A 21683-nucleotide genomic window follows, 5' to 3' on the forward strand; every position below is an offset into this window, starting at 1 on the left:
GTAAAGATTTAGAATTACAGAGCTTCATTTTCTTTAAAACAAAAGTAATAAAAATAAATGGCATCATAAACCTGTGATTAGAGGTGACAGGATGTATTGTCAACTAGTATCTTTTCCCTAGTTTAGCGATTTTCAGCCAACTGAGGCTGACCCGGTGTAAGAGGAACTTTGTGGCTAAAATATACACTACAGGATGGAAATAACCAAGATTCTCTTCCAGGAGGTTGGGAGCACGTTGCTGTCATGCCTAATGTCACCTAGAATGCGTCAAGAGGTGCAGCCATCTCTCGTCTTTGTCAACAAAGCCTGCCATCCCCAAGGTGGATGGGCTTTAAGGGGCATTCGATCCTCCTTCACTGGGTATCTGAAAGCAATTCTGGAGAGTCTAAACGTCTTCATGACTGCTTACCCATAGCTTTGGAACATTTTAGAAGACCGAGAAAGTTGCCTCGAATCACCACGAGATGACAACTGACAGACACTTATCAGTATTTGTCCTCTAATTTGCTTCCACACATAGCAAATGATAGGAGAGAGGTTTGGGGTCTTTTTGTTTTTGTTTTTGGTATTTTCTTTGCAGGGCTCCAGATAAGGACATTTGGAATTGCTGGAGCTAATTAAAAGTGCAAAGGAAAGATTTATTTCCTATTTTGTACTTTCTGAAAACGAGTTTGAAAAACAGAGCAGTGTACACTAAGGAGAAATCAAAAGCCCAATACAATGAAGCAGGTACGTGTAATTTCTCAGGGAGGGGCTGACCAGCTGTACTTGAAGTGGTATTTGTTAAGGAGGACCCCACTAGGGAAAACGAGTCATTCTCCACGAAAGAATTCCCGACTACGTAAAGACGTACACACAGAAACACAGGCTTTATGAGCATATATGGATTTGCAACCTGTTCAACGTACTTCTGTAAGGCAGTCCTGAAGCTCTTTTGACAATGGTTAAGTCTATGCACACGCATTGTCAGAAATCAAAGAAAAATCCTTAAATTTAGGTTTTTATTTTGTGAAGCATTAGGGGAAAAAATGTCCTCTACCTTCAGGTAATCAAGTCCATGGCCCTCAGGGATTTTGGGGGTAGACTTATCAAATCCACAAAGGAAGTTCTCCCAGAACTCCTGGAATTAGATTACCTTTGAATTCTCACCCCACCTTTGAATAGTCACTAATTCCTTTCTTTGCTCTTTTGGTGTTTCCAGAGGGGTTCGCTAAAGCCTGAATTGATAGAATTATTGGCTCAGATTGTTAGAGATCTAGGCCAGATGGCTATGGATTTCTAAAGTCCCAGTTGCTTGTGGTAGTCTTACCAGTTTGCCTATGGGGTTTGGGGATCAGCAATTTGAAAGGGCTACAACCTTGTAGCACAGTGTTCATCAGCGTGACCCAGCGCTAAATACATTCATTATGGGCATTTCTATTCTGCACAATTTGCCACACAGCGCTGGTTTCTGGAGGGGGAAAAAAGACAATGGCTTATAAAATGCCTTTGAATGCCTAAAAAGAAGGAGAGTTCACGCTGCGACTCCTCTGCTTTCTTTCTTGGGAGGAACCTTCTTAGTGACTTTAGCTGAGCTCTGCTGAGAGTAAGCAAAGTGGAAAAATCAGAAAATTACCTTTTTTTATATGTTTCTGGGGGGCAAAAGAGAGAGTGGGAGAAAATAAATGGGAAAAAGTGACAGCGAGATTATGTGAAACAGCAAATCTGCAAGTGGATGAAGACAGCTGAGGAATAATGCAAGAGGCGCGCACACACACAGAGACACACACACACACACACACACACACACAGGCAGCGGTAGAGCCGTGATGATAAACTTAAAAGGAATTGCAGAGAAGAAGGAACATCATAAATAATCATATTTTCAAATAAGAATACCGTATCAGTTTCGGTGACCTGGATAGAGCACCAGCCTCCCATGGTATTTCCTAGCATTTTGATGCACACAAAATGCAATTTTCAGCTCAGGCATTTTTATGCTTCAATGTAAACAAGCTTTGGGTTCTTAAAATACATATCCGAGGAGCGCTTTCATAAATAATACATACATCATACAAATTTGACTTGTAAACGATTGAGTCCCTGTCCCCCCAGTATTCATCATGAGGACTCACCATGTGCAGACAATGCCTTTTGGTAGGAACTGGCAGGCTAAAGCATGAAATGTCTTTTACTCAAGGTAAATGGGTGTTTTTTTTTCTTTTTTTTTGTTTTTTTGAGGTCCAAGGCAAAGAGGTATCAGAGCCAGTTTTGCCCCAACTCCGGGAAGAAGTGCATATTCTATGGGAGGAACTACCTTGGTAATTAGTTTCAAATCCTAAGGTGTTCCCTTAAATCTCGCTCATTAAGGGAAATCAAGAGTGGAAAATAGGCCTTTTCTTCTCCTCAAAGAGTAAAGATGAAAGGAACCCAGGACGTGAAACCTCCTTACTTGTTCTGCTCATGAAAACCAGAGCCCCAAGAAACCTGCAGGCGCTCCGGGCGGGGGCCCCCGAGCCTGCTCCTGGGGGGTGGGGGTGGGGTGTGGGGTGGGGGGGTGGGGTGTGGGGTGGGGGGGGGCGCGGGGCCCAGGAGCCCGGCCAGTCCGTCCCCTACCGGAGGCCCCGGGGGCATCTCAAGCCAAGCCCGCGGGCGGACCCGGAGGAGCCGGGCAGGACGTGCCTGCGGAGAGAAAGGGCCTTAAGGAAACCGGCCCGACGTCCAACGCCAGAGAAACCAGGGCGACCCGAAGTTGATTTAAAGTTTTTCTTCTGCAATTTGTCGCCCCTTTGTCGCGGCGCGCTCGGAGACGGTGAACGCGGTGGACCGGACGCAGGGGGAGGGGCGGGGAGGGAGGGAGCAGGGGGGAGGGGGAGGGGCAGGGCAGGGGCGGCCCCCCAAGCCCCTCCCCGCGGGCCCCGCCCCCCCCGCAGCCTCCCCCTGCCCTGCTCCCCGCTGCCCCGGGGCCCCGCTTCCCCTGCAGCTCCCCACTTGTTCCTCCCGCAGCCCCTCTCCCCCGGCCCTGCTCCCGGCTCCTTCCGCGCTCCCCCTGCAACTCCCCCCTCCCCGGACCCTGCTCCCCGCTCCCCCTCGCTCCCCCTCGCTCCCCCTCGCTCCCCCTGCAGCTCCTCTCTGCCCCGGACCCTCGACCCCCGCTCCCCCCTGCAGCTCCTCATTCCCCCGGACCCTGCTCCTCCCTCCTCCGGACCCTGCCCCCCTGCTCCCCCCGCAACTCCCCGCCCCAGGACCCTGCTCCTCCCTCCCTCCACAGCCTTCTTCTCCCAGACTCTGCTCCCGGCTCTCCCCGCATCTCCCCGCTCCCTCGGACCGGGCTCCCCGCTCCCCCGCGCTCCCCCTGCAGCTCCTCTCTGCCCCGGACCCTGCTCCCCGCTCCCCCGCGCTCCCCCTGCAGCTCCCGTGTGTCCCGGACCCTCCTCCCCTGCTCCCCCTGCAGCTCCTCTCTGCCCGGGACCCTCCTCCCCTGCTCCCCCTGCAGCTCCACATTCTCCCGGGCCCTGCTCCACCTCTCCCCCCACAGCCTCCCTCCTCCGTACCCTACCCCCCTGCTCCCCCCGCAACTCCCCTCCCCCGGACCCTGCTCCCGCTGCCCCATAGCCCCCTCCCCCGGACCTGCTCCCCGCTCCCCCGCGCTCCCCGTGCAGCTCCTCCGTCCCGCGGACCCTGCTCCCCGCTCCCCCGCGCTCCCCGTGCAGCTCCTCCGTCCCCCGGACCCTCCTCCCCCGCTCCCCCTGCAGCTCCTCATTCTCCCAGACCCTGCTCCACCTCTCCCCCCCACAGCCTCCCTCCTCCGTGCCCTGCCCCCCTGCTCCCCCCGCAGCTCCCCTCCCCCGGACCGGGCTCCCCGCTCCCCGTCGCTCCCCCTGCAGCTCCTCCTCTCCTCCGGACCCTGCTCCCCGGTCCCCCTCGCTCCCCGTGCAGCTCCTCCGTCCCCGGACCTGCTCCCCGCTCCCGGGCCCCGCCCCTCCCGTCCCCTCCCCGCCCCCGCGCCGGGCCTGGGGCCGCCGGGATCCGGGCCCCGCTGATTGGCTGGCGGCGATTCCGCACTCGCCGGGCAGCGGAGCTTTGTGTGAGTTGGAGAGAAGTTGTGCGGCTCGGAGCGCGGAGCTCGGAGCGCGGAGCCCGGAGTCGGGGCGGCGGGCTGGTCCGCAGCGGGGCGGGGAGGAGGGAGCCGGGGCCGGAGCAGCAGGGGCAGGGCCCGCCGGCCCGGCTACACCCGCGGGAGGGCGTCGCGGTGCGTATGCGGCTCGGGGGCGCGAGCCGGGGCGGGGGCCGTGCGGGAGGCGGCGGGGCGGGGAGCTGAGCGGGAGCCGAGCGCGCCGGGCCCCCCCCGGTCCCCCCCCCAGGTCCCCCCCGCGGCCACCATGCGCTGCCGCCTGCTGTGCGCCCTGCTCGCCGCGTCGCTGGGCTGCGCCGTCCTGGGCCGCAACCTCCGGTACCGCATCTACGAGGAGCAGCGCGTGGGCTCGGTGGTCGCGCGGCTGTGGGAGGACGCGGCCGAGGCGCTGCGGGGGCTGCCCGGCGCGGCCGTGCGCTTCCGGGCCATGCAGCGGGGCAGCGCGCCCCTGCTGCGGGTGGACGAGGACACGGGCGAGGTCCGCGTGGGCGCGCCCATCGACCGCGAGCAGCTGTGCGCGCGGAACCTCAACTGCTGCATCGAGTTCGACGTGATCACGCTCCCCACGGAGCACCTGCAGCTGTTCCACATCGAGGTGGAGGTGCTGGACATCAACGACAACGCCCCGCAGTTCGCGCGGCCCGTCATCCCCGTGGAGATCTCGGAGAGCGCGGCCGTGGGGACGCGCATCCCGCTGGACGGCGCCTCGGACCCGGACGTGGGCGCCAACGCCCTGCACACCTACTCGCTCTCCGCCAACGACTTCTTCGCCATCGAGGTGCGCACCCGGACGGACGGGGCCAAGTACGCGGAGCTCATCGTGGTGCGCGAGCTGGACCGGGAGCTGCGCTCCAGCTACGAGCTCCTGCTCACGGCGTCCGACCTGGGGGTGCCCCCGAGGTCCGGCTCCTCCGTGCTCAAGATCAGCATCTCGGACTCCAACGACAACAGCCCGGCCTTCCCGCAGCCCTCGTACGTCATCCAGCTCCCCGAGGACGCCCCGGTGGGCACCCTGCTCCTGGACCTGAACGCCACCGACCCGGACGAGGGCGCCAACGGGAAGGTCGTCTACGCCTTCAGCAGCCACGTGCCCGCCAGAATCCTCGAGACCTTCCGGATCGACTCAGAAACGGGGCACCTGACTCTCTCCCGCCAAGTGGACTACGAAGTCACCAAATCCTACGAGGTGGACGTCCAGGCCCAAGACCTGGGCCCCAATTCCATCCCTGCGCACTGCAAGATCATCATCAAGGTGGTGGACGTCAACGACAACAGGCCCGACATCAACATCAACCTCATGTCCCCCGGAAAGGAGGAAATATCCTACGTCTTTGAAGGGGACCCCGTCGACACGTTCGTGGCCCTGGTCAGGGTCCAGGACAAGGACTCCGGGCCCAACGGGGAAATCGTGTGCAGGCTGCACGGTCACGGCCACTTTAGACTGCAGAAGACTTATGAGAACAACTACCTGATCCTGACCAACGCCACCCTGGACCGGGAGAAGAGGTCCGAGTACGGCCTGACCGTGGTCGCCGAGGACAAGGGGACGCCCAGCCTGTCCACGGTGAAGCACTTCACCGTTCAGATCAATGACATAAACGACAACCCACCCCGCTTCCAGAGGAGTCGGTACGAGTTTGCCATCTCGGAGAACAACTCGCCAGGGGCCTACATCACCACGGTCACAGCCACAGACCCCGACCTGGGAGAAAACGGGCAGGTGACCTACACCATCCTGGAGAGTTTCATCCTGGGAAGCTCCATAACCACCTACGTGACCATCGACCCATCCAACGGAGCCATCTACGCCCTCAGAATCTTCGATCACGAGGAGGTGAGTCAGATCCCTTTCGTGGTGGAAGCAAGAGACGGAGGAAGCCCAAAGCAACTGGCAAGCAACGCCACAGTCGTGCTCACCGTCGTCGATGAGAACGACAACGTCCCCGTGGTCATAGGGCCCGCGCTGCGCAACAACACAGCGGAAATCTCCATACCCAAGGGGGCCGAGAGTGGCTTCCACGTCACAAGGGTCAGGGCAATTGACAGAGACTCTGGGGTGAATGCTGAGCTCAGTTGCTCCATAGTGGCGGGCAACGAGGAGAACATCTTCCTCATTGACCCACGGTCATGCGACATCCACACCAACGTGAGCATGGAGTCGGCTCCGCGCACGGAGTGGGAGCTCGCCGTGGTCATCCAGGACAAGGGCAGTCCTCAGCTGCACACCAGAGTCCTCCTGAAGTGCGTGATCTTTGAGTACGCCGAGTCCGTGACCAGTACAGCAATGACCTCAGTAAGCCAGGCGCCTCTGGACGTCTCCATGATCATAATTATCTCCCTAGGAGCGATTTGTGCCGTGCTGTTGGTCATCATGGTGCTGTTTGCAACTCGGTGTAACCGAGAAAAGAAGGACACTAGATCCTACAACTGCAGGGTAGCGGAATCCACTTACCAGCACCACCCGAAGAGGCCATCCAGGCAGATTCACAAAGGGGACATTACGCTGGTGCCCACCATGAGTGGCACTCTGCCCATCAGGTCTCATCACAGGTCATCTCCGTCTTCGTCTCCAACCTTGGAAAGAGGGCAGATGGGCAGCCGCCAGAGTCACCACAGTCACCAGTCCCTCAACAGTTTGGTGACCATCTCGTCCAACCACGTGCCAGAGAATTTCTCCCTAGAGCTCACCCATGCCACTCCGGCTGTTGAGGTAAGATCGTACTCTGCATCCCTTCACCGGCCCAGTCGGCCCTTAGGGTTCCCGAGCTGCCTTACGGGTGGGCCATGTTTCCATTGAGAAGTAGACAGCAGCTCTTAACAACATTCAAATCACATTGGACACACGTTGCGTGGTGTGTACGCAGCAGGTATGCAAACCTCAGCCTGCTCTTTGGTTTTCCTTAAAGAATTTGCTTGCATGGGTTTATATCTATTACTGAAAAATGAATGTGACTGTCTAATTAGAATTACCCTTACTTCCCAGATTAAGGTACTGGGGGCCAAGTATAAAGGGACTTGTTTTATTTGCATAGTTGTGGTTCCTTCCTGACCAAAAAAAAAAAAAAATGAAAAGAAAAAAAAAAAAACAAAAAAACCAAACCAAAATAAAACCACAAGGAGAAAAAAAAAAAAACAAAAACAAAAAACTGAGGCCTCCAGAATGCCATCTGAATGCATGTCACATTTGTTCGACTTTTGTGATTTTCCTGGCATGATTTCAGCTGCGTGTGTTCGAGTTGTCGTATTTTGTGACATTTCCCAGATATTGTGATAGCAGGTCACTTTAATCTGACCTAGAAGATAAAGGAAAACAAGCTGTTGTTTAGCAAGGAGTTCTCTTAAAAAGCCAGTGTATGAGGTCATTGAAAGCTCTGGGTGGGGGGGGGGTGTTCAGTTCCACGTGGTGGCTGCCTGCATAGGTCCGCCACCTTCCAGCGAGTGCAGCCCTTTAACACACAGGTGATGTTCAGTTAAGGATGAACTAGTGAACAACTGTTTTTTCCCTTGCTTGCAGCTTTTGAGTATTGGGGGGGGGGGGTTGTTTCCAAGAAATCAGTTCTTGTCTGTTTGGTTTCCAGCAGGTCTCCCAGCTTCTCTCAATGCTCCACCAGGGGCAATATCAGCCAAGGCCAAGTTTTCGAGGCAACAAATATTCCAGGAGCTATAGGTAGGAATGACCTTTCTGTTCATTGCCTGTTGAGTCTCCAGTAACGAGAATGCAGAAGAGTAAAACCCAAGCTTTCTCTGATTCATCTTTCTAGATACGCCCTCCAAGACATGGACAAATTTAGCTTGAAAGACAGTGGCCGTGGTGACAGTGAAGCAGGAGACAGTGATTATGATTTGGGGCGAGATTCACCAATCGACAGGCTGCTGGGTGAAGGATTCAGTGACCTGTTTCTTACTGATGGAAGAATTCCGGCAGGTAAGAGGGTGGCGGGGGTGCTAGGTCCTTATTGCCAGACCTGCTACACCCACGAAGTGAAAGGTTTCTCCCACGCTTGTATTTTTCTTTGTCCTTTGCCCTGAAGGATCTGTCGTGTGTACACTGCTAACAATGAACAGGACCCGAACACTTCAGCATCTTTTTTTTTCTTTTTTTTTTTTTCTTTTTAAGATTTTATTTATTTATTCATGAGAGACAGGCCAAGGGAGAGGCAGGCTCCATGCGGGGAGCCCGATGCGGGACTCGATCCCAGGACCTTGGGTCACACCCTGAGCTGAAGGCAGCGCTCAACCGCGGAGACCCCCGGGCTGCCCCAAAATCTTTTCCTTAAAATTCATATTAAGCCGTTGGTAGAGAAGGAGCAGCCATCAGGGCTTAGCAGAACGAGAAGAAAGGAGTGGGGGGAGGAGGCTAGAAAAAGCCACAGCGCTTCTTTCCTCTTCCTGCCCCCTCCATCCAGGCCTGCCACAGGACAGTCTTGGGCAACTCTTTATGAAATTACTGGGTGGTGGTTGTTATTCAAACAGCCTGTTTTGGTGCCTGGTGGTGAACTGGACTATAATTTGGAGGACACACGTTTCCTGTGATGGGAACCAACTCACAGAATCAGAGATTAAAATACGCTAGGAAATGGTACCACCTCAATCACCAAAAATAGGACAAAGAATGCATCTTGGTGGGTGGTGAGCACAGAATATTTTTTGCCACCTTTCATTTTCTATCTCCACTGTAGTGGAAGAAGAACAAGAGTTTAAGAGGGGGGGTTTAGAGATACATAAGCCAGGTGGAGGCGACCCTAGGAAGTTGTGAGCCATGTTTTCCTTAGAGCACCCCCCTTCCCCCAAGTTGTGCAATAGAAACTCTGAACCAACTGGGTAGATCCTGACTACCTCATGGGAGCAACCCTGTTGCCAGAGTTGGGGAAATTAAATCGACTCTTAGGGGCACATCAGTGTTGCTTTGGCTACTTAACGTTTCTTTCTTTTTTTTTTAAAGAGATTTTATTTATTCATGAGAGACACAGAGAGACAGAGAGAGAGGCAGAGCCACAGGCAGAGGGAGAAGCAGGCCCCACAGGGAGCCCAATATGGGACTTGATCCCGGGACTCCAGGACCATGCAGGCACTAAACCGCTGAGCCACCCAGGGATCCCCTACCTAACGTTTCTAAAGTCCACAGAATGTTGATAAAATGACTGCCATTTGATAAATGCAAAAAAGGCAGAACAAAACAATTACCCATCTGTGTTCCATCAAACGTCTATTTTCTAAATATGGATAAGAAAGGGAGTTTAGGAAAGAGTAGTGAAGGAGCTTCAGAGAGCCACGGAAATGCAGGTGAAAGCACTGCCAAGAAAGTTCTAGTGCTGATGGTGATAGTTGCCGCCCATAATAACTCCCTTTGTCCCAGCACTTCCCTAAGGTCTGTGAGGACTTGGGTACCTGCATTGTCTCCCAACACTTCAACAGACGTAGGAATCAGGAGTGGGGTGGTACCATTCACTTTGATGTGGATGGAACTGGAGGGTATTATGCTGAGTGAACTAAGTCAGTCGGAGAAGGACAGACATTATATGGTCTCATTCATTTGGGGAATATAAAAAATATTGACAGGGAGTAAAGGGGAAAGGAGAAAAAATGAGTGGGAAATATCAGAAAGGGACACAGAACATGAAGACTCCTAACTCTGGGAAACGAACTAGGGGTGGTGGAAGGGGAGGAGGGCGGGGGGTGGGGGTGACTGGGTGACGGGCACTGAGGGGGGCACTTGATGGGATGAGCCCTGGGTGTTATTCTGTATGTTGGCAAATTGAACACCAATAAAAAATAAATTTACAAAAAAAAAAAAAAAAGGGAGTGGGGTGGTAGGAAAGGTAGTGTTCTCCTCCTCCTCCTCCCCCTCCTCCTCCTCCTCCTCCTCCTCCTCCTCCTCCTTCTTCTTCTTCCTCTTCTTCTGCTTCTGCTTCTTTTAGGTTTGAAAACTGAAGCTCATAAAGGTCAAAACATGTAAACATGTGTTCCCAAATCAGGCAGTTTGTGGTAGAGGCGAGATTTGGACCAATCCTCATACTCTTGAACACTGTGGCTCAGTGGTTTGGCACCTGCCTTTGCCCAGCATCATCCTGGAGACCCAGGATCGAGTCCCATGTCGGGCTCCCTGCATGGAGCCTGCTTCTTCCTCTGCAGTGTCTCTGCCTCTTTCTCTGTGTCTCGCATGAATAAATAAACAAAATCTTAAAAAAAAAAAAAAAAACACCGACCTATTAAGAGTAATATGAAGCAACAGGTTTTTTTTTTTTTAAATAAATAAATGTAGTAATGTATTTGTGCCTAAATTCTTAATTGAGTCCCACTACTTAATTGAGCCTATGAAGTGATTGCAGGCTGCTGATTCCATTATGTCACCACAGTACTAGGTCCTGCATCTCTGGCAGGATGGATGCATGGGAAGGGCTTCTAACAGCATCAAGGGCTTCAAGGTACATGAGAACCAATATTTGCACAGCAGCGTCTTTGTTTGTTTCCTTGTTTTATCCATAGACTTCCTATTTAAGGGAAGAGATAAATCTCTGGACAATCTAGTGGACTATATCCAGCCTCAAAGCTTGCTCAAAGAGAGCCAGTTTTATTATTTAAACCAATGAAATGAAAGAACCAGCTGGCTGAATTTCTATGACTCAGTGATGCTTGATGGGACTCGATTTTGAATATTGATCTCTAATTTTGAATCAGGTGATAGATATCCCAAATCACATTATTTCAGTAACACAGAAAAGTAGCATAATGGGCATGACATCCGTGTTTTATTATAGAACTTATATGGCAAACTGAATGGTGTCTATTCACTGAGATTTTAATTTATTGGCATAGTTAAAAGGAAAGTAACTGTCCCTAGTTCGATAACCTTTCCATTTGGGGGCCTGTATGATGCCTAGAATCCTATTTATTTATTTATTTATTTATTTATTTATTTATTTATTTTTACTTATTTATTTACTTATTTATTTGCTTATTTATTTGCTTATTTATTTGCTTATTTATTTACTTTTAAAGGTTTTATTTACTTATTCATGAGAGACACAGGAGGGGCAGAGATACACACAGGCAGAGGGAGAAGCAAGTCCCTGTGGGGAGCCTGGTGCGGGACTCGATCCCAGGACCCCAGGATTTCACCCTGAGCCGAAGGCAGACAGACAGACACTCAACCACTGAGCCACCCAGGTGTCCCCTAAAATCCTTTTTAATTCTGAAGCTGTGTAATTCTAACAGCTCACCCACCTGGTTTCGAAAAAAAGCAAGACTTCTCTTTCCCTCTTTCAGAGCTACCAACACCAGACATGTTGACGGCAGTAGAGTTATCCAACCCTTGCATTAAAAAAGTAATAAAATAAAAATAAGTGTTAATAAAGTCATTGAGGCAACAATAGGTAGATGTAAAGTCTAGGGTAACAGTCTTACGTGGCGAGTGGCTTTAAATTAACTTCTTAGAAGTGAACGTTTCTTTTCAAAGTTAGAGGTTCACTTTTATGGTATCAGTAATAACACCACTTTTTTTTTAATTTTTTTTTTTTTAAGATAGTCACAGAGAGAGAGAGAGAGGCAGAGACACAGGCAGAGGGAGAAGCAGGCTCCATGCACCGGGAGCCCGACGTGGGATTCGATCCCGGGTCTCCAGGATCGCGCCCTGGGCCAAAGGCAGGCGCCAAACCACTGCGCCACCCAGGGATCCCAATAACACCACTTAATATATAGATAGTCCTTTAAAAAACTCCATAGTTACGCAATCTTAACCTAGGCGTGTAGTGGGAGAGCTATATTGCTGGTATACGGTGTTGTTTTATAGTAGACACATTTCTTTCTTCCTAGCTGGCTGCCTCCACGTGGGGAAGGCGTTCTGGTGGCATAGAGCACCGGGATATTACCAGTGATTTATAAAATATTTTAAACCTTATTCATGTTCTGGCTAGTATGGGAAAAAAATGTGCATATTGAGTATCTATACAGAGATAATCATCCTTTAATTATGACCATCATTCTGATGATACTTCAACCATTTTCTGGCTTGCTGTTCATTCTGGCAGCTTTGGCCAGCACATTAGGGCATAAAACTTGTGCTTTGTAAACTTATATTCCCAGGAAATAGCCCAACTCCAAAAAGAAAAAAAAAAAGTAAGTCCACATCTGAATGCCATTAACAGAAATCAGTGCAGTGTTTGAGAGCATGTATATTTTTAGGACTTGAGTGTCTTATTCCAACTATTTTTCCTGCATTAAACTGTGATCAAATATAGATTATGTTTCGTTGCATTGCCTGCCAGCAAGGTCATTTCTGGTCATTCATTCTATTAATTCCCACAGAAACATCCTTCATTCTGAGCAGCGAGACCAGCAAGCATTTTTGTCTGTTAGCTCATGTTTGTCAACATACTTTCTTCCTTACTCATTCAGCTTTGAACCCCAGGGCCACGCATGCTCCTGCGACATTTCCATCCTCCCAGTCTATCGGCTGCGCCAGCATGATTTATCAAGGCTTCAGATTTTGTGTCTTGAGCTACTCCTTTATTGGGCTCATTCCGCTTTTCATTAATCTGCCATCTGCAATTACTTAACGCCAACATTTCTCTTTAATTCCGTGTTCTGTCCATCGTCATGGCCTGTATCCCCGTTGTGGCCTCTCTTCCACGGCCACTTTACTGTACCAGCGCACAGCCTGATAGTCACTCTCTAGCACCTCCTCCCTTTGTCAAATATTTCTCTTACGCAGCTTGCATAACTTTCTCAGGACATTTTAATTTACATTTTTGGGGTTTGAAATCAGTAATTGACTTCTGTTGCCCAGCAACGCCTAATAAAACGACTTCCCTTGACATTCCAAGGCCCATAAAATCCTGTCCTAGCTTATTGACTCTCCTCCGTTCCAACTTTTCTTGTGTCTTTTGCAATAGGCAGAGCCGTGTCTTCACCAGTCCTTTGCTCATGGGGCCTTTCTTCCTGAAAAAAGCTGGTTTCTCTTCACTATGTCTGAGTCCCCTTCCTCTCTCAAAAGTTGTTTCAGGTGTCTCTTAACTACAGCAGCTTCCACTTGCCCTCTTAGTGTTTCTTTCCTTGACATGCCTTCAGCATCACGTAGCCTGGCACACTAGCTGGGGGCTTAGGGCTGCCTTTGTTACCCTTGACTCAGAACTGGATCCCAAACCATTTGAGGACAGGGGGAGCGATCATCTCCCTTTACATATGGCAGCCTCTGAATACACAACCCATCGTTTACTTAAGGACAAATGGCCTGCAAGAAATTAGGCACAGATATGTATATATATATATATTTTTTTACTTTTTCTCCTTATGTCAGGTCCTACCTAGAAGGTATTGTACAGTCACAAAATTGACAGTCATATGATGGGAAGGAAGAGCTCTCTGCTTCCTCACCCCAGCCCCTTCCCAGAGGAAATTTAACCCCCTGGCAGCTTTCAAGAGGAGACACAAAGACTAGCCATGTGCACCACTTGCCAATAAGCTCCAACTTACTGGATGCAGTATGAGGCGTCTGGGGCACTGAATTATGTATATGCGCTGAGAATGTTTTTAAATAGTTGAGTCTCCAGGGGAAAGGTGGAAAATCTCAATGAGACAGCAATGCCCTACTCTGTGCCCCTGCCCCCCTCCCATCTCTATTACTTTCCCCAAACTTCTCTCCATCAGCTTTTCTTCATCAGTGTTTCCTACTTCATGGATTTAAAGAACTTGAATGTTAATTTGCCGTTGTATAATTAAAGCTCCACTTACGTCCTGCAGAGTTGTGAAATAGCATGCCCTGGTCTAAAAAAATTCTTGTAACCAAATTGCTTGTGAACCTGAACTTCCATTGTAGTCATCCAGATTGTATTTTTGGTTATATGTTGATTACGTTCAGGTCTTTCGAAAGTTGAACATACGCAGGATCCTTAGAAGCCTGTGTGATTTTTCCTCTTTCCCCACTCTTTGTCATTAAATATTGAGAGAAAAACAAAGCCAATCAAATAATCAATCCAACAATTAAGTCCTTCCCACAGAATTAAAGGCCGGAAAACAAATGAAAGGTGTCATCAGATCTGTTTCCCTTCCCTCTAACAGGATGTGTGTAAGACAAGATAGACAGATCTCCTTTCCATTTTCAGAGACCAAGGGAATTAGGGAAAAAAAATTCATTACCACTTGGAGAATTATTTCGCTGCTGATAAAAACCTCATTGCTAATTAAGACATTGCAGTTACTTTCAACTCCTTTTGGTTTTGTCCACATTAAATGATGAGCAATAGTTAGTAAATATTTCCAGGCAGTAATAATGCATGAAGTCAGTGCATCTAAACCTGCTTTTGTTCTTAAATCATCCACCCTTATTTAAGCTTAGCCTTTTTTTTTTTTTTTAAGCTTAGCCCTTCTTCACAGCAAAAGTACACAAGGATTCTCGGGGTTTGCCCTTTGTTGTACCCACAGCACTCACGCCCTCTCTGCATTTTCCCTGCTTTCTTTGTATTTTTAGCTTTTCTACCAGTCTAACATTCTGCTCTCATTTTTGTTCCTCAGATTAACCTCTTCTCTATAAGAACTGAGATCCAGAGTTGGTGAGGTTTAAAACTGGGCCATCTCCAAAGAGTGATGAAGAGCAGTGACTTCCATCCCTTTCAACATAGTCCTTCCTTTTTTTTTTTTTTTTTTTTTTTTTTTTTTTTTTTTTTTTTTAGAGAGGGAAGGAAGGGTGCATGGTAGAGGGAGAGAGAGAGAGAGAATCTAAAGCTGGCCTTGGAGCCTGATGTGGGGCTGTGGGGCTTGACCTCACAACACTGAGATCATGACCTGAGCTGAAATCAAGAGTTGGACACTTAACAGACTGAGCCACCCAGGTGCCCTATTTCTCTTTTTCTGAGAGACAACTTTTACTCTTCACTTTCCTTCTTTTGTATATAAATCTTTAAAATTTTATTTGATTACCTAAGAACTACCCTCTTAACACTTTTTAAATTGTACAATCCAGTATTGTTAACTACAAGCCCAATGTTGTCTAGCAGATCTCCAGAACTTGCTCCTCTTGCTTAACCAAAACTTGATGCCCGTTGATTAGCAGTGCCCCATTGCCTCAACTTCCCACACGCACACACCTCCTGGGAACCACCATTCCACTCTTGGATTTTACACGAGTTTGTTCATTTTAGATAGATACCTTCTATACATAGAGTCACATAGAGTGTTTATCCCGTGACTGGCTTATTTCGCTGGGTATAATGTCACATATTGCAGACCCTTCTTCCTATTTTAAGGCTGAGTAGTATTCCATTGTATGCGTCTACTACGTTGTCTCTATCCATTTATCAATGGTGGACATTCAGGTTGGTTGTTTTTTTGTTTTTTGTTTTTTGTTTCTGGTTTTTTTTTTTTTTTTTTTTTACACATCTTGGTTACTGTGAATAGTACTGCAGTGAACAGGGAAGTGCTAATGTCTCTTTGAGATCCTGATTTCAGTTCTTTTGGTTAAATACCCAGAAGTGGGATCGCTGGGTAATATGGTGGTTATAGTTTTAATTTTTTGAGGAACTTCCAAATTGTTTTCCGTAGTGGCTGCACCATTTTGTGTTCTTAGCAACAGTGTACAAGTATTCTAATTTCTTTACGTCTTTGTCAACACTTGTTACTATTTTTTTTATAACAGCCATCCTGACAGATTTGAAATGCAATCTCAAGTGGTTTTGATTTACATTTCCCTGATGATTAGAAAATGTATAGTGACTGATTATTCTATGCAGACACTTTACCTGGTGCTGGGGATACAGCAATAAACACAATGGACTACTTGCTTCCCCTGACAAAGGATTTGACATTGTTCAAGAATCATCCTTTTCCACGATCATTTGGGAAGAAGAGAAATCTTTCCTAAGCAGCTAGATCTAGAGAATTAGCTGAGTAGATAAGTATGCTTGGTATCGATCCAGTTTTTCTTCAAATATAAGATAGTTTGCATTTTCTGCATCCTGTCACTTGCTCTAAAACAAAATCGTGATACCAAAGAGACCTAATTGTCACTGAAAGATATGGGTGATTTGTGGAGTATTTTTTACATTTTTTGCCTTCCCTCATTGTTATGTACTTTAGTTATTATATTTGGCAAATTTAGAGATTTTTCTCCTCTTTTATTTCCTGTTTTTCTAGTATCATCTATCATTTTCTATGAGTATGGCCACTCACATTCCAGTGAGGCTTTATAACAACTGGAAGAACTAACCAATGGATTTTTTTTTATATATATTCTTCAGCTTTTGATGACTTTTCCATCTATTTGCATTTCAGACCTCTAAAAGAGGACTTCTTAACAGACTAACTACGGATACCTGGTAGTTGGGGATAATTTGCACCTGCTATATTAAGTAACAAATCAGTAAATAATCCAGAATTCGTTTGAGAGAGATTAATAAGGAGAACAACCTGATAGCTTATTATATTGCCATATGCCTCCATTAAAAGTAAAGTTGGTCGGATAGACCTCAATATCTAGAAAGCTACGCATAGGTATTACTCAAAAAATTATCTGGTGGTGTTCTAAAATTGTGGATTTCACCTTACAGCCCTGGTTTTTTTAGAATTTATGTTCAGCAAATATTGCATCACCCATACCTTTGCTCTTTTTCAGTCATCCTTATGTGTAAGTTATAAATCCACTTTCTCATTACTTGAGGAGCAGATATCTTATCCCTGAGAAGTGTGTGAGTCATAACCCTCCTTTCCTTATTTGGTAAAAAGGGTGGGGAGGGGGGACAGTCCATAAAACCGATATACAAATGAAACCCAGAAGTGCAGTCCATTTAGTGTGTAGCGTAACAGGCCAGTGTCCTGGTAGTAGTTTAAAAGTGTCTCGTTCTGGGTTTTTTTGAGAAGTATAATGACATTTGCTGTATCATTTTGAGTCATGTTGGGTCTGATAACGAATCCCCATTTGCTTTCCGTGGTGTAGCGATGAGGCTTTGCACGGAGGAGTGCAGGGTCCTGGGACACTCTGACCAGTGTTGGATGCCACCGCTGCCCTCGCCGTCCTCAGACTATAGGAGTAACATGTTCATCCCGGGGGAGGACTTCCCAGCACAGCCCCAGCAGCAGCAGCCGCACCCGAGTCTGGAGGAGGACACCCCGCCTGCAGATTCTGGTGAGAAGAAGAAGAGTTTTTCCACCTTTGGGAAGGACTCCCCAAACGAGGAGGACTCCGGGGACACCAGCACATCCTCTCTGCTCTCGGAGATGAGCAGTGTGTTCCAGCGCCTCTTGCCCCCTTCCCTGGACACCTATCCCGAGGGTGGCGAGGTGGACCGGTCCAACTCTCTGGAACGTCGGAAGGGACCCCTGCCAGCCAAGACGGTGGGTTACCCCCAAGGTGTGGCCGCCTGGGCGGCCAGTACCCATTTCCAAAATCCCACCAACAGCTCTGGTCCCCCCCTCGGGACCCACTCCAGCGTGCAGCCTTCTTCGAAGTGGCTGCCGGCCATGGAGGAGATCCCCGAGAATTATGAAGAAGATGACTTTGACAATGTGCTCAATCATCTCAACGATGGGAAGCACGAACTCATGGATGCCAGCGAGCTGGTGGCTGAGATTAACAAACTGCTCCAGGACGTCCGCCAGAGCTAGGAGATGATGCTGGCCATGCATTTTTGTTTCCATATCTGTGGAAATAGGGGACAGAGAAAGCCCCTGAAAGAACTGGCATTGCCAAATAATTGCATTTATCATAAATGTGTCTGTGTATATTGAATATGAAATACTGTATTTTCGTATGTACACAATGCAAGTGTGATTATTTTAATCTGTATTTTAAAAATACATTTGTACCTTATATTTATGTGTAATTTAACAGACAAATTTTATTTTTTTACTCCCATGAGAAACATGTCTTTCCTAATCACGTAGAAACTAGCCACTGTTCAAATGTGATCATGCCAGTCAACCACAAAGTGTAAGGGCACTGTGTAGATCAGTGACGTTGGGGAAGACGTTGCCATGCTGTCGGAACAACCCCGCTAAAACGTTATACAGTCCTTAGTTTCATTAAGTGATCCAGTTTCTTTTCTCGATACTTAAAAAAAAAAAAAAATGAAATGAAGCATCAGTGAGAATGTTCAACCATTTTATTATTGCCATTATTTTTACTGCTCTCTGCTAGTCCTGATTGCAGCAAAGTCGGAGCAGGAAGTGAAATTTCATTTTGGGACTGGGAAATCTCTTTCACAGACAATGGTGAAAATAGGGCTGGAGTCCATGCCTCCTAACCCCCGGGGCCCTACTGTTGTGGAGCATCACGCTGGCCTGTCCTTGAGCATATTTCTCCTGAAGTATTATTGTCTGTTTGTAATCATGGTAGACAATGGATTGCACCCCATCCTCGTAACAGTAGAGATGCTCCAAGGAAATGGAATCTGTCCTTCGACTGGGTAACAGCGAAAAGTACTCGTGGACCAAGACTGTTGTGTCCGTGTCCCTCCTAGGGTAGTAAATATAATTGATTTATTCTGAAGCTCTTCTATTTGATTCTCCCCCTCTCCTCTCACAATACTTGAACATTTTTATCTTCTGCAATGTTTTTTGCTATAACTATTCACTTTTAGCTTTTGTCTCAGTGCATGACCTCATATTTTTGCTTTTATTTTTAGTATAAGGACATTTATAAAATTATGATTTTGTTACTGCAGTTCTGTTGTATTTGTTGTGTGACAGACGACAAATTCTTTAATTATTGTGCTGTTATCGCTCTGTGTGGAATGCCTTGGTAAAGGAGATCGTTATTATGACTGTTCTCATTTATGACCAAGCTTCTAGTAACGTTATTTCTATGACTACACTATCTTGATTGTACTCTCCAGAAAATTTTGCTGTCAATGAAAATAAAAGGAAAATTAAAAGTAAAGCTAAAGAGCTGTCCATAAATCAGAGTCCCTTTTCCTCCATAGATGTTCAAAAGCTTTGCATGAAGCATATTCTTCATGAGAGGATAATTCCGTGTTGAGTTTTGAACGATAAAGTGGGAACACTCAGCTGGCTTGGCAAACAAGAAAAACACAATGGAAAAAAAAATGACTTTGAGACCTGTAATGGGAATGAAAGAAACCTACCATATTCCCAGTAGATTAAAGAATTTAAATGCATTTGAAGTAGAAAGAAAAAAAAAGGAATAATCAAATAGTAACTGCTTGAACATTTTTCAAATTAAAAAAAAAAAATCCCTTCTCAGAACATTTTGTATTAAGTTGGTTCCAAAAAATGTGCCTTACAGTGTTTCCAAGTGGTGAAAACATTATCCTCCTTGGTTCACTGGTAGGGAATTGAAATACAAAGAAAGTTAAAGAGCCTAAAAGAGGCTAAACTCAGATATTTTAAATCTCAAATGAGCACCACATCAAACAGATGTGTATGTCTTCCGAAAGGCACATTTTCCTTTGTAGGAGGGATTGGAGTTCCAAGGGAAATTTCCGTTTATTTTTCAGTAGATTACACACATAAATGCTAGCCACATTTCAAAACACTTTTTTTTTTTTCAAATTCACTTCTTTTCAGTACATATTATCATTAAAAGAAAATTTCTTCACTGTTCTTACTTTAAAGCACCACTGGTAATTAGGAAGCAAAGCTGGGAATCGATGTTTAAATAATGTGAAGTAAATGAAATGTAATATTATATTAAACACAACCTTTGTGAATTGTCTGTATAGTAAACATTCCATCTTTCAGACTCCTTGTTCCCTTTGGCTCCATTTGAATGCTTTAAATGGTCTTCAGTGATAATACATTTTTTTTGAAGATTTTATTTATGTATTTGAGAGAATGAGACAGAGCACAAGCAGGAGGAGGGGTAGAAGAGGGAGGGGGTGACGCAGAGAGAGAGGGAGAAGCTGGCAACCAGGGGAGCAGGGAGCCTGACACTGAGCTGGATCCCAGGACCCAGAGATCATGACCTGAGCCAGTCAGACGCTTGACCAAGTGAGCCACCCAGGCATCCCAGTGGAAATCTTCTCTTAATGGGATTATCTTCCAAAAATGTAAACTCAACACTGAATCTGTTGCTTAATAAGTCTTCCTTTTACATGTTTATTTATAGGATGATTGGAATTGGCTTTCCTCAAATTCTTACAGGTTATTAACAGTGTTATTCATTTATAATTTCTTTCTTCCTTGGTGTTTAGCAGATGAGACTTGTAAGTGTATTAATCATTTAAACTCTTTCTCCTCCTGTCATACAGCGGCCAAATTTACCGCTTACCAATAGATAACCGTCCAGGCAAAAAAAAAAAAAAAAAAAGGTTAAATTACTCTTACTGGAGTCACTGAAGAAGTCTCATTTGTGAAAATCATCTCAGCATCCTTGCTTCATTCTTTTGGTACCAGCTGATGTCAGAAAATATTCAAAACTGAGCTTGAACCATTGACACATGACAATTCAAACATTGTGACTCTATTTAAAAATCAGTTGTGTGGGTGAAAAAGGTATTGCCTGACATAGCAACTTTCATCCCTGCATGAACTCCTAGAACTGGTCCAACCACAGTTCAGGTAATTTGCCAAACTACTGAAAAGGTTTCGATGTTCCCGTCGAATGTATCATGAATGCGTCATCACAGTATCAAAGACTGGGGATGCGCTGAACTCTGAAAAACAATAAATATTGCTATATACATGTAAATTCAAACCGTACAAAAGTCTTAAAGATTTATGTTGAGTTTTAAAAAGAATAAAAACAGTACAGGCATTTTAAAAGACCCAGAGTATTGACTTCCTTAATTGCGAGTTAAGCTATCTTACGTAAAAAAAAAAAAAAAAAAAAAAAGCTGTTTTATATATTGTGGAAGTATGAGTCGCCTTACTGAGTGTCATCATTTTTAATGTATTAGGATGTCTCTAACTGTGAAGGCTAGAAATAATTTTATGTGGACACATAAAGTTTTAATTTGATGGATTAAGCTATCTGAACCATTGAAGATGCCTGCCATTCAGTTTAGTGCCCAGGACGAACAATAAGTCAGTTTTCTGAAATAAGTAAATAATAAATACCTGAACTAGTACATTGCAGTTGAAAACCCTTTAGTGCCCAAGTTGTGCTTCAGTCTTCATCTGTGTAACCAGAGTCATAGTCAAGTGTATACAATCTGTGTACCAGAAATAATAGGGCACCGGATACACTCTAGACCTACATATATGTGTATACACAGAATAGGTAAACACTGTATGACAGATCTGAAAACGATAGTGTATGTGTCTCTCTAATTCACATTTTTATTACACGCTAACTTATACAACCTATGGAACTGTTAGAAGAAGTTTATGAGGGGCTGGCATTGCAAAAATTGCTACCAAAATTTACATACTTCTTGACTTTTAAAATTGCAATAACATCCTACTCTGGCACTTTAAAATAATAGTTTTCTATTTCCTTTTATGACTTCTGCAAGTTGCTCCTCATTCTTGTTTGCTTTTTCAGATTTTATCTTTTCAATTTATTTATTTTATGGTACACTCTTCCTTGATAATTTACCCTACTGTCCACATTTTATAGCGATCTCCAAATTTTCGCATGTATATGGCTCTTTATATAACCACTTAGATTTTATCAATTTTT

At 46.4% G+C, this 21683-nt stretch overlaps 1 protein-coding gene across 2 annotated transcripts; it reads left to right on the forward strand.

Moving 5' to 3' along the window:
- The first annotated feature begins 4361 nt into the window (after positions 1–4361).
- On the forward strand, positions 4362–19000 carry PCDH18 (protocadherin 18). 2 transcript variants are annotated; one of them, XM_026018477.2, is made up of 4 exons: positions 4362–6824; positions 7693–7781; positions 7876–8039; positions 17040–19000. In XM_026018477.2, the coding sequence occupies exons 1-4, from the start codon at positions 4362–4364 to the stop codon at positions 17705–17707; spliced, it is 3384 nt and encodes a 1127-aa protein (XP_025874262.1). In that variant the 3' UTR covers positions 17708–19000. The 2 variants fall into 2 exon arrangements, with proteins under 2 accessions (XP_025874262.1, XP_025874263.1); XM_026018478.2 differs by having other exon boundaries at positions 7696–7781.
- Positions 19001–21683: the final 2683 nt, after the last annotated feature.

The sequence above is a fragment of the Vulpes vulpes genome, chromosome 4 (assembly GCF_048418805.1).
Source record: "Vulpes vulpes isolate BD-2025 chromosome 4, VulVul3, whole genome shotgun sequence".
NCBI lineage: Eukaryota > Metazoa > Chordata > Mammalia > Carnivora > Canidae > Vulpes > Vulpes vulpes.

What these genes read in the sequence shown, in the direction of transcription:
- PCDH18 (XM_026018477.2), top strand. Translation starts at nt 4,362, where the DNA reads ATGCGCTGCCGCCTGCTGTGCGCCCTGCTCGCCGCGTCGCTGGGCTGC. An exon ending in AAATATTCCAGGAGCTATAG is followed by an intron (nt 7,782 to 7,875) that starts GTAGGAATGACC and finishes TCATCTTTCTAG; the next exon opens with ATACGCCCTCCAAGACATGG. An exon ending in TGATGGAAGAATTCCGGCAG is followed by an intron (nt 8,040 to 17,039) that starts GTAAGAGGGTGG and finishes TCCGTGGTGTAG; the next exon opens with CGATGAGGCTTTGCACGGAG.